At 45.7% G+C, this 17,244-nt stretch overlaps 1 protein-coding gene across 3 annotated transcripts in view; it reads left to right on the top strand.

Moving 5' to 3' along the window:
• Positions 1 to 2,797: 2,797 nt before the first annotated feature.
• The window catches only part of ATOSA (atos homolog A), a 46,027-nt gene continuing 31,580 nt past the window's right edge, over positions 2,798 to 17,244 (top strand). The window contains exon 1 of one of the 3 annotated variants that reach the window (XM_014251091.2): positions 2,798 to 2,951. In XM_014251091.2, the coding sequence (XP_014106566.2) occupies positions 2,936 to 2,951 (16 nt within the window). In that variant the 5' untranslated portion in view covers positions 2,798 to 2,935. Of the gene's footprint in view, positions 2,952 to 14,169; positions 14,193 to 14,786; positions 14,808 to 17,244 lie in introns of those variants that run through there. The other 2 variants (XM_088063097.1, XM_088063095.1) reach the window with 2 other exon arrangements.

Here is a 17,244-nt window from a genome sequence, read left to right as displayed (position 1 = left end):
GTCTGACGAGCTGTTTTATAAAAAGTGCCAAAGTGATATTAAAACTTTTAAAACTCTTAAAAATAGTATGTGAAGCTTAATGGCTGAATAGCTACGATTGTAATTAAATTGTAGAATGGCAGTTTGGTTTTGGCTGTAAAACCAATATTAGAACAAGGTACAAACTAATTTGCAGTGTCCCACAGCAACAATTAGTGTCCTAAAGGATGTGACTTTTCATTAGGATGACTAGGAGGATCTGACATGTGGCTGAATCATGCCCACTGTAGTCACGCTGAAGTTCATCTACATGCACCCACAGTATTTATTGCTCAGTCAAATTCTTCCTTCTATAATTCTGGATTGCCACATTTGCAATTACATTGCATCCGGCAGAGAGCTCTGAGATCTGTAATTACCAAACACGTCTGCAGCAGTCACACAGCAACAGAAGTGACACTCATGTACTTATGAGTGTAAAATCAAAGCTCTGCACCTCCCCCTTGCCCATGACTGAATTGAGAGGTGTTTACTGCGAAGTTTATTCTGTGAAGCACCCTCCCCATGTAATAACACACAACTGATAAATGAGAGTGGGAAACAGGTGCAGTTCATACAAGCCAAACAGTGCAGAATTGAGTTGTTCTGGAACTTTACATTCTTTGCAATACCTTCAGTGGCTGCTCAGCTAGCTGTGAGAAAAGGCTTGGCTAGGCAGAGCCCAGGTGTAAACACATCTGCAGGGACCCCGGCACACTAGAAAGAAACAGGAATTGGCTAGGCCACGCACAGCGGTCAAAAGACCTGTGTATGTATAAGTCACCTTGTTGTAGGGAGTGAGTGGCTTCCATAGGCTATAAGGCTATAAAATGGGATGTTTGTAAACAATGACAGGGGAAGGAATTATCAGTGTAATAACTGGAGACGTGGCAGTGTCTATATACACCCCACCTATAGGACCATCTAAAATAGGAGAAACACTGTATTGTCTCATCTGTCCTTCTGACCCAGTCCAAATCCGAGTAACAGAGCTGTCCATGGGGCTTGCCCTGGCTGCGGCACAGTCTCCAGGTGAGCTATCCACTGACATTTCAGAGCTTCAGCGCTTCCCCTGTTAAGCAGTCCTTCCTGTTCTCTAGAGGCCGCTTTAGCTGGCCTAGATCTGTGCCCCTTGTGAAAGAAGGGTCCCCATCACCAGGGCAATTTGTTTCCCCGTTTTCTGTGGTGCATTTGGCAGCGCGTCTACAGCGATGGGGGGCTCGGGGCACGGGCGGGAGAGGGGATCCGCACTCGGCAGCCCCGCTCCTGACCTGCTTTACCGGGAAGGTCTGAGGCGAGGGACGGCGCCGGCCCGTCCCTTTCAGGGAAACCTGATTTTCTGCTAGATTAAGGCGGTTGTGTAAGCGCAGCCCAGCTGACTCCATTGTTCCTCGGCACAATGTACTTATCGGTGTGAAGTGAGCGCGGAGCACGGCGCTGCGGGGCAGGGCGGGCAGCGCTGCCCCGGGGCAGGGACGCACTCGCCCCGCAGCCCGGGCTGAGCGGGCGGGGGCTCAGCATCCGCCCCGCGGGCACTTCACACCTGGGATCTCTGCGGCCGCCCATCCACATGTGCATTTAAACCCCGGCGGTGATGGGCTCAGGCTCTGCAGGGCCACACGTGTGCGGGGCGGAGAGGGAAGGCCGGCCGGCGGCTGAAGGCACTGCGGGAAGGGCGCGGGCGAGGGGCAGCACCAGCCCCCGTCGGAGCCGGGTGAGTGAGCGAGGGGCCGCTCCTCTCCCCGGGGCGGGAGCCTGGCTGCCAAAGCGCTCGGCGCGGGGGGTGGTTAGCGGCGGACGGACGATGCCGTTTGCACGAACCATAAACCCAGCGGGGCTGTATGCAGTGCAGGGGACGGGTGTTCCCGAGCGGGACCGGACCGGACCGGACCGGACCGGGCCGTGCGGCGGCCGCGCTCTGTTGCCGTGACAACCGAGCTGTTCTCCGGCGGGCGGGCAGGAGCGGCTCGGGGCATTGGCCGCCGCGGGCACGTGGGGCGGCTGTGGGCCGGGCAGGCCCGCCCGGGGGCGGGATGAGCGCGGGGCGGGCGCGCAGCGGGGGCCGGGGCCCTGGCGGGCGGGGCCCGCGTGCCCCCCCCCCCCCCGTTGGCGGCCGAGCGTGGCGGGTACCCCCGGCCGAGCTGCGCTGTCCTGGCTCGCCCTGCCCTCCCCTGCCGTGCCCTGCTCTGCCGTGCCCGCCGCCGGGCTGTGATGTGTGTGCCCCGCTCGGCGGGAGGCGGGGAGTGCCCGGCGGAGAGGAGGGGAGTTAGTCAGCGGCGAGGAGGAGGAGGAGGAGGCAGGGCCGGAGGCAGGGCCATGGAGAGCTGCGCTCGGCGGGCGGGGCGGCCTGTGTGACCGGGGCGCGCCGCGGGGGCACGGCCCGGCAGCCCGGGCGGCAGCGGCGGGGCCGGGGATGAGGGTGCGGGGCACCCCCCCGCCGCCAGCCGCCGGCCCGTGACGGGGCGGGGGCCGCGGCCCCGACGGGGCGGGCGGGGGGCCGCTCGCTGCCTTCCTCGGGGCAGGCAGGCGGGCAGGAGGGAGGGGACTCCGGCAGGGGCTGCCGTCGCCCGGGGCCGCGGTGACTCAGAGCCGGCGCGGCCGGGGGTGAGCCGAGGTCTGTTGTTGTGGGATCTTTTCCCCGGCAGGTTATAAATAGCCCCGCGCGGCGCCGTGTCACGGAAGGACACCCTGGCCGGGCGCGGGCAGAGGCCGCCGGCGCGCAGCCTCCCCCGGCCGGCCGCCGCCAGCCCGCCCGCCCGCGGGCCCAGCTGCCGTAGCGGCGGGGCCGCTTCCCGCCGGCTGTGCCCGCTCCCGGGGCACCGCTGACACCGCTGGCCGCGGCTCACACAGCCCGGCTCCGCGGGGACAGCGGCACAGCGCATCGGCCCTGTCAGACCGCGCTGAGGCAGCGGGGAAGATGAAGCCGGAACGAGGTAAACGGCTTATCGGTACATTTCTTTTGGATTGTTTTGTCTGTAGGGTTAGAAGTAGCCCGGTGTTTGGTTGCGATGTTATCGCTCTATTTCCTTATCCCCTCCCCTGTCATTTTGGGGGCTGGGAAGGAACCCAGGTACTGGGGCTCAACTCGGGCAATGCCACTGGGAGTGGGATGCGGGAGGTGCCCCCGAAGGGGGATTACAGCCCCGTGTCCTGCCTGCCCTTCGGCTTTCCATTGTCTTGGCTGGATGGAAGGGAGGCAAACGCCGTAGCGAAGTGCTTCTGCTGTGGGAATGCTGCAGTTCGTGTGTCACACACGGCCGGCTCCTCAGCACAGTCCTGCAGTGCTGAGGCCAGAGTCGGTCAAAGGCAAATCGGGCAGCGACAGACAAAGCCACCCGATGTACGGAAATGTCCAAATATAGCTGAAAAACACCCTGATAGCAACCATAACTTACATCTGTGTTGTTCTAAAAACTGACAGTGCTTTTCTTCCCACTTATAATGGAGATATTTCATAACAAGCATGGTGAAATACACATTTTTCACGATGACTTGGTTACATCTTACCGGATTCCTGGCATCTGGTTTTACAGAAAAATCAAGACGGCAGTCTACGTATGTGTTTATAACACTTGAGCTCTTTTGCCGTATAGCAACAGCTGCTGATGCCCCTAGAGCTGGAAACATGTCATGACTTCTATTTTGATCCACAGGAGCAGTGATTATTGATTTGTGTTAAAGCAAGATATTTCCTGAAAAAAAAAAAGAAATCTTACTTGTGCTCATCGTAGTATTCTGAATGTTAATTAAAAACAATAATCTGTGTTTTCTAAAGTTTTGACGATTCTATTGATTATCTGGTTGCTTTCAGTTTAAAAACATGTTCTATTTCTGTTATTAACCCTGGTGTTTTGAGAAACACTTTTATATAGCTCAGATATTTGTGTATTAAATGCTAACCCTTACATGACATACACATCTTAATTAGATTTGTTAACAACATGTTTGCTAATAGCGACACTGCATAAATGGCCACTCTTAGGTGGATTTCTTGTCTGTATGTGCTGCAAGGATTATATGGTGTGATGATAGCACAGATAGTACAGAAGCAATCATAAATTAATGGAGTTTAAGTACTATGGTTTTGAAATGGGCCTTCCTCATTGCTTTCCTCCTTGTTGCTTGAACCTACACACCATCTATTGCAGCAAGGCTGGTTGTTTTTAGAATCTTTAGATTTTAATACCAGACACTGAAGTTTGAAAACTGTTTACTGTCAGAGTGAAATTACATTTCAAATTAGCCAGGTAAAATCCAAGTCAATATTTGCAGCTTTAAAATGTTCTGATCTAGCAGTTCAACATCTATATGACCTTTGTGTATTCCTTTCTTTAATTTTTAGGCAGAAGGAGTTAGAACACTGGAAACATTTTCAGCTGGTGTATGAGAAGTGATCAGATGCCTTTTTTTAACCAATCTGGTATAGAGGGAGCCAAGTTTGTACAGAAAGCAAATTTTTAAGTTGCTGGGGTATTTTTTGTGGATTTTTTTTTTTCCTCAATAAGCTGGGAGATAATAAATTAAGATTCTTTTACACTGTAAAGTGTTTACCACAGACTGGGCAAAATCCTTCAGAAGTTATGTCTTGAAATTCTTCTAAGATAATTAACCAAAGTCTTGAAATAAATCGTGGATCTTGCCAAACGTGGGAGGGTATCTCCAGCCATTTTAGTGGATCCCTCCAGCTTAACTGTGTGCTAATAGAGCAATACTGTGCACAAAGGGGGTTGTGAAAGTGCTGCCTAAATGCCACATGCGGCCCACAGAGACTCTGAGGAGGCACGAATCATGCAAATGTTTACATGTGCTGCTTTCTGCATGGCAGCTGTGCCACAGGACACAAGCAGTCAAGTGTGCAGTCACCTGCTTCCAATAGCTGCAAATTAATAGCAAAGGGCAGAGGACAGGCAGACCACTCAGCTTGCCACAGGCTTCACTTCTCTACAGAGCTCAAAATCCTGAGAAGACTTAGGTTCCCACCCCAAACAAAGCATAAAGAAGCAGACTTCAAACAGGCATGCAATGTGTTGGCTTTTTTGTTGTTGTTGTTCTTACAAATAATTATATCAGAATCAATTTGGAGCAGAGGGATGCAGTTCTTGTTAGAATTTAACTCAGCACTGCACTGAAGACTGTAATGGCCAGGCACAATGGGAGAGGTATGGTTTAGCCTTTGCTGAGCTACCAGTAAGGTTCATGTTATACCCAGCAAAGATGTATGATTCAGGAGTAGAAAGAGAAGATCTGAATGTGCAACTATTTTTATCAGTGGGAAGTGTTACAGAACGTTTAAATTTAAGGAGGTGAGAGGGATGGACAGAAATGAAGAAAACATGGGATTTTGGCCCCAAGGTACTAGCTATTACTTCCCTCTCTAAGAGGGAAAGCTGAAAAATTGCAGATATAGATATGTAATACATGAGAGCAGTGTGGAGGGGATGGAATATGGAGCTCTGCATAACAAACCTGCATAACTCTTTTGGGGGTGAGGGAGAGCAAGAAGAGAGCTTTGAAAGTGCAGGTAAAAAATGTGGACTTACTCCTTTGCCACACAAAGGCACAGGGCATTCTCAGGATGTATCTCACGAGCATCACTCAGGACATAGCCATCAGGTGGGGTTTGAGCGTGGAAGGACACTAGCTGCTCTGAGCACATTCCCAGAACTATCTGTACTGAGTCTAGGGAATGCAGTAACTCAAATTCTGATGGCTGCTGCTCAGCTTTACCTTCCTCTGTGCTGCCAGTCTTAAAGTGAAGTGTTGAAGCATCTTAAAATACTGAGGTTATGTTTCTTCAGCTGAGGCTTCACTGGTGCCAGGGAGAAAAATTATTTATCTCTCTTACATACAATGTTTTTGGAGTGATGTTTGCATTTGGGTTAGTTTTGGTTGGGATTTATTTGTTGGTTTTTGTTTTTTTTTTTTCTTTCTGCAGTAACAACATATCAGGTTACCTGGCTTTGATCCATGATATCATCACAATTTGGTTTCTGCAGTACAGCTGCCTAGTCAGCTGCTTCGTGCTGCATGTTTGTACTGCTGTTTCCTTTCTCAAGTACAGAGCTTTGCTCTTGCTTCTATTGAACGCTTCTGGTGGCTTCAGCAGTTTATTGAGTTTGGAAGACAGAATAAGACTTTGTAGCAGGGTGCTTGCAAAGTTTTCCAGCTCAGCTTTGTTCATAAACTGTATAAACATGCTGTTTCACCATCAACATTAATGAAAACATTGCATAATGTCAGGGTGATAGCTTGCTGCCAAGCTCAGATGGCTTGTTATGTACTCTTAGAGTACACTTGGTGCACAACTGGAAAAAATCTTGTGGTTTAGATGAATCTACAATATAGTCATTTTTTATTTTGGAAATGTTACAACACATAAAAAGTTTTACTATAGTCTAAATAACTGGGAGTTATTGCTCCTTCCTCCTCCCTCCCCCTCTTTGCATGAATGATCAGTTAAAGGCGGAGGACAGGCTTGTTTGTCTCTAAATGCATGCTGGCTGGTTTTTATCACCCTATTCTAGTCTTTTCTTACTTTTTTATTGCCTTACTTTGTTTATTCCTCTATGTGTGTTTGCTGTGTAGAGACTATTTTGTTTTCACTTACAAATTAAACAAAAAGCAGTCTTCTCTTACTTTCTGAAGCATTAATTCCCTCCTTGAGATTATCCTAATTTACAGAAATTACTTTCTGTCTACGAGAGAAGAACAAGCAGTCTGAAGATTGCCTTTTGTCTTCTCCTTCCTTTGCAAGTCAAACTTGGATCTGTGCCTCTGGGTCTGTTTGTGGTGACTGGGTTAAGGGACTTCTGCCACATTACTTGGGTTGGTATGGGAAGAGGTAACTCTTGGTTCAGCAAAAGTCTGTTTACTGCCTCCTGTGGGAAACACAGGTGAGGCATTTTGGGATGTATCTGTGGGGAAAGCTGGAGGAGAGATCAATGAACAATTGATGGAATTTAGATTCTTAGGAGGAAGGATGAGGAGGCATGGGACTGGGGGGAAGTGAGCTGAACCTGTGTGTTCAGTTGTGGAGCTGGTTGTTAATTTAGGAGATGCGGGTAAGGCCCTTGTTTTTATAAGCATAATATGTGCCCTATATTAACTGGGGAAGGTGTTATGGAAAACTTGTTAGGAAAGATGATGTGCTACAGAGTATGCAGATTAGGAAGTGAAAATATCTAATGAAAAAGGGTGAGTGTCGTTTTAGCGTCCTGTACTGAACTGTGATACAGACACTTTAATTTTGTAGTATCTTCTCAGTGAAATGTCACAAAGCACTTAAACTTTTCTAAGGCGGAATGATGCAGGCAGTCAACAAAGTAATAAACTGGAAATGAGCTGCTTCCTGCTCAGCGGAGTTGTCACTCCGAAGGCGTTTGGGCAATGCTTGGGGCTGGGTTGGCACAGGTAAGTGCAGGTTGAGTGCTGGTGAGCTGGGGGTGACGCTGGGCCTGCCCCAGGAAGCCCTGCGGGCGAACAGGCTCTGCCGGGCACGTGTGGCGAGCTGCGAGCTGCGTGTGCCCCAGCCTGCTCCTCCTGCCTGTATTGCTTTCAAATCAAACCACCTTATTCTTGAAAAGAAAGAAAACCTAAAACTAAAAAACCCAACCAAACTGACAGGTACTGCACTCGGATTCCATTTATGAGGCATGAAGCCATCGAGCTCTAATCTTTGGGGAGAGCAGATGTGTCCTGATAACAGGTAATAATATATAGATGCAGGATATGAGTGAACAGGAACAGAAGCCTTTTCTTTTTAATAGAGGGTGGAGTCTAGATGCTTTCCATACAGCTCTGTTCTTGCACCTGAAAAACGGCAATATATACTCTCTTTTTATTAAATCTCTACCTCAAACATGTAACTTGGAAGGATTCTTAGCTTTTAGATGCTTAACTTTTTAAAATGTTAGGCACCAAAAAATTTAAAGTGTATTAATTTGTTATATTAATAGAATGGAATATATATTAATAGAATGGAAAATCTCAGGCTTTAATTTGAAATGCGGCTAATGTTACAGCCTGTTCTGCAAATTGATGGCAAGACAAATCTTCCTGTTATAAAAGTATTTCTTGGTTGGAAGGGTGCTTTTATCATAGCTCAGCAGTGAGAGTTCTTCATGGCATACCTGTTTCTCAGAGAGAACCATCCCAGTAACAACTTTGCCATTTTTTTTGCTTGGTGTTGTCCATACTAGCTGCCTTTAGGTGCTGCTAAAACAGATGCTGCTGGAGTGGCATTTAGGTAGATATTTTGGGGATTGTGGATATGCCAAACACATAGGCTTGGAATATATAAACTGACCCTTCTGACCATATTCTTTACTTGAAGTGAGAAACTTTGTCATGCCAGATCAGATCCCTGGGGTGAAACATATTAGGTTGGACTTTGTTGTTAAGGGCAGTGTTGACACTATTATTGGATCTGAGGTCTGCCAACTTCTAAATGTTTTTAAAAATAAGCTAACATTTATAAATACAGATTCTCATGAGAGACAAGAGTTTGCTGCCAAATGAAATTCTGCTTATTAAAATTAGAAGTCTTCTGTGAAAAGAGAGTAACTGACGAGAACAAACCAGCTATATGACATTTGTTAAAAGAACTTGCTCTGTTTCACTGTTTATGAGATGTTTCTTCATTATTTTGACAAACTTCTACTAATAGCAGCTGTTTACTGGTGGAGAAATAGCCATAACCTTTTATCTTCTCAGCAATGACTTTAAGGTAACAGTGCAGTTATTCTTTTAGTCCATAAGGTCTCGCAGTTTAAATATAGCTGTAGTTATTACCTCCATTCCAATGTGATACTTGATAAACTATGGGTTTAAAATTTTGGAAGTGTCTCACATCATTATCTTTCAAGGGGGTGATAAATTGTTCAGTCTTTGCAGGTCATTTAAATTTAATGTTTAGATAGAAGCCAGTTTTTAAATTAAAATTGTTTTAGAAGTGCATGTACAGTTGCATGGTTACCTTTGTACTACCCAGTACTGAAATTTCGTCTATAAGTAGTCAATTAAGGATGAATGCAAATACAGAAGAGGATGTGGGTAGGTAGCTGGACTTTGGAAGGGTTCACTTTCATTACCTATTCCTTTTTCTGCTGGTCTCATGCAGGGTGGAATGACTATAGCTACAAGCACATGGCTGAATCCATGTGAGTTATTCTTGCTCTGCAGTCTGAACTGTACTGATATTGGAAGAGATTTTGTTTTTAATAATGGCTACTTGTAAGCAGTATAATGGAGTTTTAAGTCATGAAAATTCTCCATCTTTTCTTAACAATTCAGAGTTAATCTGACCAAGTCAAAATCAACTCACTTGTACTAATATATTTCATTCTATGTTAAATGGGTCTAGTTCTTTGGCTAGTGATCTTTCATGCTAGCTTTGGGGCCAAAGCTGGTTCCAGTTGCTGTCTGGGATGGTATTACAACATACATTGACTCAAATGCAAAGATGTAATGAGGATGTTCTTGGGGATAATTTGGAGAGGGAGCTGTGTGTGAGGCAGCTGAACACATGGGGAGGGAAGCACTCTGCATACACAAAATACTAATGACACTTTAATGTCTGTGCTGATTGTAAGAATCCTTATAATGAGTAAAAGCAAACAAAATAGTATCACTGAGAGATCTTCTGAACAACTTGCTTTCTTCAGGAGCAGTAAGGGGAGCTCTTCCCCCCCACACACACTTATTTTGGTTTGACACTTTTCTGTACATGGGCAGGCATGCAATCTCTCTCTGTCCAGGTATGTAGTACCCAGTAACCATGGGGCAGTTAGGCTTTTAGCAATAATTAATGCATTTCCCAAACCTATTGGCTTTTTCTAAGGAAAAAAAAAAGATTTGGATTTTCTTCTAAGGCTTAAAAAAAGGGAGAATATATATTATAAATAAGGACTCTGGTTGCACATGAGCAATGTAATCTGCTTTACATTACACAAGGTAGTGATCTTTTTTCCATCAAGATTCCTGGGAACCAGGTTGGTAAGTAAGTCTGTTTTGGACAGTGAACTACTTTAAGGAGCCTATGAGCAGGTGACTGCTTGTACCAACCTCTTAATGGTGCTTGCTGTGTATGCAGGGATTCCTTTTCCAGCCGATGAGCCTTCAGGATTTCTAGGACATATTTCACACTTCTCTGTGCTGCAACAAAACAAGCTCCTTTGTCAGGATGCTGTGCAAGTATCACCTTGTTGTTTTGTATAACAGGGGCAGCAAGGGCAAAAAGAGAGCAAGAGCTTCAGTAGAATAGAAGATGGCAAGTATTACCCATATCCTCAGTACAGTCAGCGACACGATGGGAGGTGGTAAAGTGGCAGCTGGTTTCTTCTGAGGGACAAGGGAAGGAGAAGGAGAGGTGCAGGAAGAGCTGCTGTGGTCAGCACGCTTTTTTTTCAGAGCAATGGGAAGCCCTTCTCCCCTGCCAGGTATTGTTCTTCTTGATTCCCTGCCAGGGCACCAGCCCAGCAACGCAAGTGAAACAAACCATAGCTCAAACTCACACTTCCAGGCAGGTCAGCAAGTTTGGTGGAAGGCTTTGTTTGCAGACTTGGAGGGGGCAGGGAGGGTGTGTAAGAGCAGTATCTGAGTAAATTTCCGTGATGGCTACTTGCCATAACTTCTGTGTTAACAGAGAGTAAAATTTTGGTCTGTTGGGCTGATGCATTTACTTGTTCTTTATTAAAATTTTGATTAAGTAGGTGAATTTGAGGGTAGGGGAGAAGAGAATAGTTGCATCAAGAAGGGAAGAACTTCAGTAAATATTACAGTGATGTGGCATAAGTGAGAAGGAGTTTCCTGTCAATAGAAACTGGACAGGGACAAAATTGAAGATCAGCATGGACTGGGAATGCAGTTAGGTCAAAGGAGTTGATATCAACACTCATGCTGCTCAAAGGTAAGCCCTTTTTTCTCTGCTCTAAATGTCTTTAAAATTGAGCTTCAAGTATATTTTCTGTGCAAGTTTTCCCCCTTCAGTTGCCTTTTAGCGAACAGTATGACTTTGCTTTAATTTGAGGGGGAAACAGCTTCTTTCTTTTGAAGCATGTGCTATTTGAATCGCCAGAGGAATTTTGTTTACCGTGGGGAAACTGTGAGAAACAAAGTATCCGGAGAGCTAGAGTCGGAGGATAGGCTTTGGTAATGGTTGCTACCATAGCTGTACTAGCAGCAGTACTCACAGCGTTAGTGCCTACACCATGCTAATGCAGGCAAGGTGTGGAGGACCCCTCTGAGGAGTCTGCTGGTAAAAAGTGGAGGAGTAAAACCAAATGGCTAGTTCATGCAGGTGAAACACGAGGAATAATTGATAACACTGAGAATGTCTGAAGGTGAAGTCCGATGTAAAAGTGCTAGAACGCACACCTGGCTCATTTTGCATCACGCAGTTAGGTTCACTAAACTTAGGCCAGTCATAGCTGGCTGTTATTGTGCTGCCTTAGGATGTTTCCCACGAGAGCCTTGCTGAATTAACAACTTTCTATGAGAAAGTGTTTTGGATCCACTAGAGATAAAAGTTGTGGTGCTTGATGTGCTTTGTATGTTTTTTCATCCCATCCTCACGTTGAGATGATGTAGTGGCCTTTTATAAATGTTTTAGGATGCTTTTTGTAAGGTGGTGAAATTCATTCTTGGGTAAGTTTGTAGTATTAAATTTAAGCAGCTTTATGTTACACACTGATTTTTATTTTATTTGGTTTTAATTTTTGTTTGTTTGATTTAAACATCATAGTGGGACTTAGCATCTGATCCTTGTGGGATTTAGCATCTGATGCTTTCAACTTCTCTAGGTGCACTGTAGACTGTATGTAGCATTTCTCATTCAAGAAATTTGAGTTTAAACATCAGTAAAAGAAAAACTGTACACAGAGTGTGAGCACATATCTAAAATGCATTGCAAGCTTCAAGAACTGACCTCAGCTTTGTTCTGAGGAATTGAGCATCTGTTCTGGGAGAAGAGGAATAAGGCTGTCTACATGAGAGCACTTAGTGGTTTTGTGTTCTGCAAATTAGTAACTCAATCCAAAATGTATGTTTCAAGGAAGGGATGTGTTAGTAGAAGTGTATTTTTATTTTTAGCTTGTCTCTATGACTAGGCTGTGTAAACATAAGGTGCTGTGGAGTCACTTAGGCTTTGCTCCTGAGGGGTCACATGCACACCTTGCTTTTCCTGCACAAGGCAGGCTGGAATCTGAACTAGAGTGTTTTTCTGAACTGTCTCATTACTAGACATCCTGTGCTTTGGCATGGCCCTTCAGAGGTTGAAGTTTAGTGTTTTTTGTAATGTAGGGATGATGCCAATTATGTCTATTGGCAAGTGCCTCTGAATTGATGAGTAGTTCACTTGATATTGCGATGAACCATACTTGGCTCTGATTTCCTCTTTTATGGAATGTGTAGGACTGGTTACTCACAAAGTGTTGGGATAAAATCCATTGTTATGAAGACCTCACCTTTTTTGTTTTTAGAAGTGTTATTCTATTTGTGGCAGAAGGTGGGTTAAAATGTAGTCTGGTTATCTTGAGTATTGCTTGTTGTTATGCAGTGTTAGAACTTTGAGGACAGTAATAGTAATTGAAGTGCAGGTTCTTTATCGTGATGAAGTATGCAGCCTAGGATAAAGTCCTGTGTGTACCTCTGTGCACTACCGTGTTCTCATGTAAAGTGTCTTGTGCCTCTGGAATTTGTGGGAGCCTAAGAGATCCAATAAATGAGTCATGTGCTTCAAGGTAGCTTTTGTTTTGGTAGAATTTCTAATATTGCAGTTTATAAATTTAGCATCTTATTAGGCTGGATGCATTCACTTCTGGGGTGTTCATCCACAAACAGGCACAGAGAGCTCAGCTCTGTGCACCCTACAGCTGGTTTAAGATTGTAAGCTTAAAAGCTGGAGTGTCAACAAGCTGTCCTACTTTTACTGTATTTGAAGAATATCTGGTGTGAAAAGGATCTTTGTGGTTGCACTGCAGTATCCCAGTGTGGGGATAGTGTTGAGGAACAGTATGGTGGGTAGGCATGCCCATCATCTACAGACAGCTGCTCATCACTAACACGTTGTTAGCTCGCCTGTAAAAACAGCTGGTGGCTCATGAATGCTGTCTCTGCTGGCCCCGGTGGGAACTGACTCGGTTGTTGTTGCTCCTGCCTCTTGTTAGCACAACTTCTAAACATACCATGTTTACTAATGTGATAAATATTCCTCTTACCCCTCCCATTCGTCCTGTAGATACTGAATAACTGTTTCATAGCAAATAATCTGAGTACTTTTTTCAAATGCTAGGTAGTTGCTTAAGAACCTGAAATTGCTTTTTCAGACAACTGTGTAAATTACAGTGTTTTTGTAGAAGTAAATGTTCCATGAAGGAAAAATACTTGGAAAGCAAACAGGTAAAATATACAGGAAGCTTGAAGGTTAGTAACAAATGAAATGTTACATTTTGTATCTAACTTTAAGGCACTATCTGTATGAGATCTTTAAATGGCCAACTACTAAAAGGTATCTGACCTTCCTTGGATAAAATGTCTACTTAAAAATCTTGACAGACTGTGTTTTCTTGCAACCACAGCTAAATGATACTGGTATATAGAATGTGAGTGGGGAAAAGTAATTTTGTGAAGTGGCATGTTTTCCATGCTCTTGAATGGGTTAGTGGGTATTGGATTTTGAATGTAGTTGTGTAGTCTAGTTTGATCTTGGACTTTTCTGAGTTTCATGGTATCTAATTACAGAACAAGGGTTTTAGTCTTGCCTTGTGATCTGGTTAGGCTGAGAGTGAGATAGGTTTTTTGAACTGATTATGTTAATATGGTGACTGTCATCTGACTTTAATACTTGTAAATACGTCAGAACTGGATGAAATTGTTTAATGTAGCCAGTAGGTTGTTTAGACTACATCTAGAATAGTACATGCTGTTTTGAGACTACTCTCTTGAAACAGCCTCATAAATTAGTTCTCAGAAGAGCCCATTACAAGTACTGGAGTAAGAACTAGAGTAGTGCAAGGAGATCCGGTGTGAGATCCTCCTCCCCGTGTGCTCCAGGAGGGTCAGAGGAATGAGGCAGCCGAGCCACTCCCGAGTGGGCTGAGCAGTGGAAAAAGAGCAGTGGAGAGTTAGCTGGTGCTGGCTGGCAGGAGGACGGGCTGGCGGCTTTTTCCACTCCAGATGTAAATATTCATCACCTCACAGACTGCAGCTCGGGCTGCCTCTTCAGAGCGGTGCCGTGCGGGAGAACACTGCGTGTGCGGTGCCAGCGCACGGCAGCCGCTCTAACCCGGAGCGGGCCGCGGTGCCAGCGTGTCCCGGAGCGGGGGAGCGGCTCCCGCGGCCGCCCGGGCCCTGCCGTCCCTGGCCGTCCCATCGAGGGGGCCCCGCCGCCCGTTCGGGGCAGGGCGCTCCCGGCACCGCCGGCCTCCCACGCGCAGCCCGGCCCCGGCAAGGCCGGTTCTGGTTCGGCAGCCCGGCCCCGGCAAGGCCGGTTCTGGTTCGGCAGGCCGGCCCCGGTTAGGCCGGTTCTGGTTCGGCAGCCCGGCCCCGGTGCCGCGGTTGGCGCTGCCGCGGGTCCGCCCCGCCGCCGCCCCGCTCACCTGGGCCGGGCGGGCCGGGGGCCGGGCCGGGCCGTGCCGAGGGGCCGGCGCTCGCCCGGCGGGGCCAATCGGCGGCCGGGCCTGTTGCTATGCGCGCCCCTACTCTGCCTCCTTTGTGGAGGATGCCGTGGGCAGCCGCCCACCCGCGCCGGCGCTGCGGGGCTCGCTGCGGGAGCGCCGGGCCGCGCCGAGAAGGTGTGTACGGCAGCCGGCCCCGGGATCGGCTCGGCTCGGCCCGGGGGCGCCGGGGAGGGGACCGGGCGGAGCGGCGGGGGGAGGCTGGAAGGTCGGTGGCACCGGCTCGGACAGGATTCCCGGGCGTGAAACAAGTTCAAGCTGTGTAACTCAGAGTATCGGCAGTTGTTGGTGGTGTTTGTCTGTGAAAGGTGATTTGAAATCCACCTATGCTAAAGTGTACCGAAGTTTGCCTCTCTGGCTGAGTCTGTAAACAGTTCCTTTAGAAACCCACACCAGACGTTCTTCCTTTCCTTCCGTGTACTGAGCCTATGAAAGGCTTCATTTCTGCGAGTTGGGGGTTTTCTTCTTCCTTTTTTAACGTTCCCTTACAGGAAAGTAATGGACAGCCTCAAAATTAACAAGGTTAATTCATTAGGTTGTTAGGGCAAGAGTATTAAATGTCCTGGAACAGGAGGGGAGGACTTCTAACCCTAAAAGTGAGACGTGTAAGTGTCAGAAGTGCTAACAGTTGTAGTTAGTGTAGCCATATGTAACTGTTTGACTCTTCATTGTTATGAGGGAAAAAACCAACCTCTTCCCCCTCCCAAAAACACCCTGAAGCTTAACTGAGTTTCTTCTGTGCCTTGTTATGTAGGTCAAGTTTCTTTCTCTTTTTTTTTCCTCCAGCAGGAGGAAACTATTACAGTATTTTGATTTCTGCTAGAAACAATGCATGAAACATTATCAGCCCTTTGCCACTACTTGTTTGTCTTGGGGCAAATGAAGCCCAAATGATGCAAATATGTCAGCTTTGGGGGTAATAAAAATATGTATTTTTAATTAGCATCTTACTGGTTGCTCAACTATATGGTATAAAAAGCTAATTCATATTATACTGAACTCAATGCAGAATTGAGGATTATCCATTGCTTTTTATGCAAACTTATCTACAAATGTGAATGTTGCTCTGACCAAGTCCTTGCACACATATATATATATATATGTATATATCCATATATTCATGTGTCTAGAGCTTGTTGATATTCTTCTGAAAAGTACAAGAGCTCTAATTTAAGTGAGCTTGCTGACATTGGATGCCCACCTCCTGGCATGGGAGGAGGAATGATTCCATTAGTGTACTCTTGTGTTTTGTGTGGAACTGTTGGCTTTGAATCACTGAAGCATTGCTTTTTAAAATAGTAAGGCATTTTTGAGAGGACAAAGTGAAATTTCATAATTGCATAGATTAAATTTTAAATATGTGAGTCTCCCATTTTGCTATGTGGAAAATTACCATGTATTAGGGAAGAGGGAGGCAAACTAGATTCTTGGCTGAAATTCTGTTAAGCCTTTCAGTTTTGACCCTATGTAATGTTTTATTATTTGGAGTACCAGAAGACTATTACAGCTTAATAACATGACTTACAGTGTGGAAACTTGTAAATAGCTGGATTGTGCTGTGTGACACAGTTCAATTCTAAAGCTATCAAAAATGTTCCTTTCTTTTATGCATTCAAAATTCCATAGTAGGCTCTGGTGTCCATTTTAAAGTGTGCAGTCTTTTACACAGCTTGAGAGTTGTAATGTCCTCATTTATCCTTCCAAATAAAATTTAAAAACAATTTTATGGGCCTGGCCACTCTCCCAGATTTTTATTTTTTTTTTTAGATGGGAAGCATATATTGTCTCTTTTGTAACTTTTTTACTTTTGCAGGTTACTGTTTAACCACTTAAAGGCAGGCGTTGTAGGTGAAGGTTAATAGCATTCGAAAAATGACCTGAGGAGCTTCATGCTGCTCCACCATCATCAATTTCATCTCTCAGAGCTCCTTGCGTTTCTCAGGAAGAAGTAAAGTCTCTGCCTTTGGTCTGCTGGCCTTATGCCTCTCCCTCCACCCCACCCTCTCCATAATTTGGACTGCAAATACTGAAACCTACTGAAGCTGGAGGTAGCCTTACTAGCTAGGAGGAGGATTTTGGGTGGTCAAACATGTTCTGACAAAGTTCCACAAGATAAATTACCCACCGCTTAGATGACAATGAATGGTTTGTAACATCAAAGTTTTGGGAGATCAAGTAGCACAAAGAGAAGACGAATACAAAAAGAAACTGCAGTAGAAGAGGTCAGATGTTATGAAAATAGTTTGCTCTGGGCTTTTTGTTTTGTCTTTTTCTGTATTTCAGATAAAATAATGGAATTCTTAATCTACATTCCTCACCTAAGGACACTTCCTAACAAGTCCTGTGCTTTTTTTTTCCTGTGTGCTTTTTTAATTACCCTGATAGCTAGTTCTGTTCTAGCAGCAGTGCTGAAGAAGTTTTCAGCTTGTAGGTATGATTTCTAACTGACATGATGTTGTAATAAAGTTACAGGAATATCAGCTCCTGCTTAACCTGCAAACTATAATGTTTAATGTCTTGTCCATTTGAAATAAAATTATTGAATTCTTGAGTG

This window comes from Pseudopodoces humilis, chromosome 16 (genome assembly GCF_049639895.1).
Source record: "Pseudopodoces humilis isolate 2021_Gansu_Grassland_sample_001 chromosome 16, ASM4963989v1, whole genome shotgun sequence".
Taxonomy (NCBI): Eukaryota; Metazoa; Chordata; class Aves; order Passeriformes; family Paridae; genus Pseudopodoces; species Pseudopodoces humilis.
This window is presented reverse-complemented; position numbering and strand designations above follow the sequence as displayed.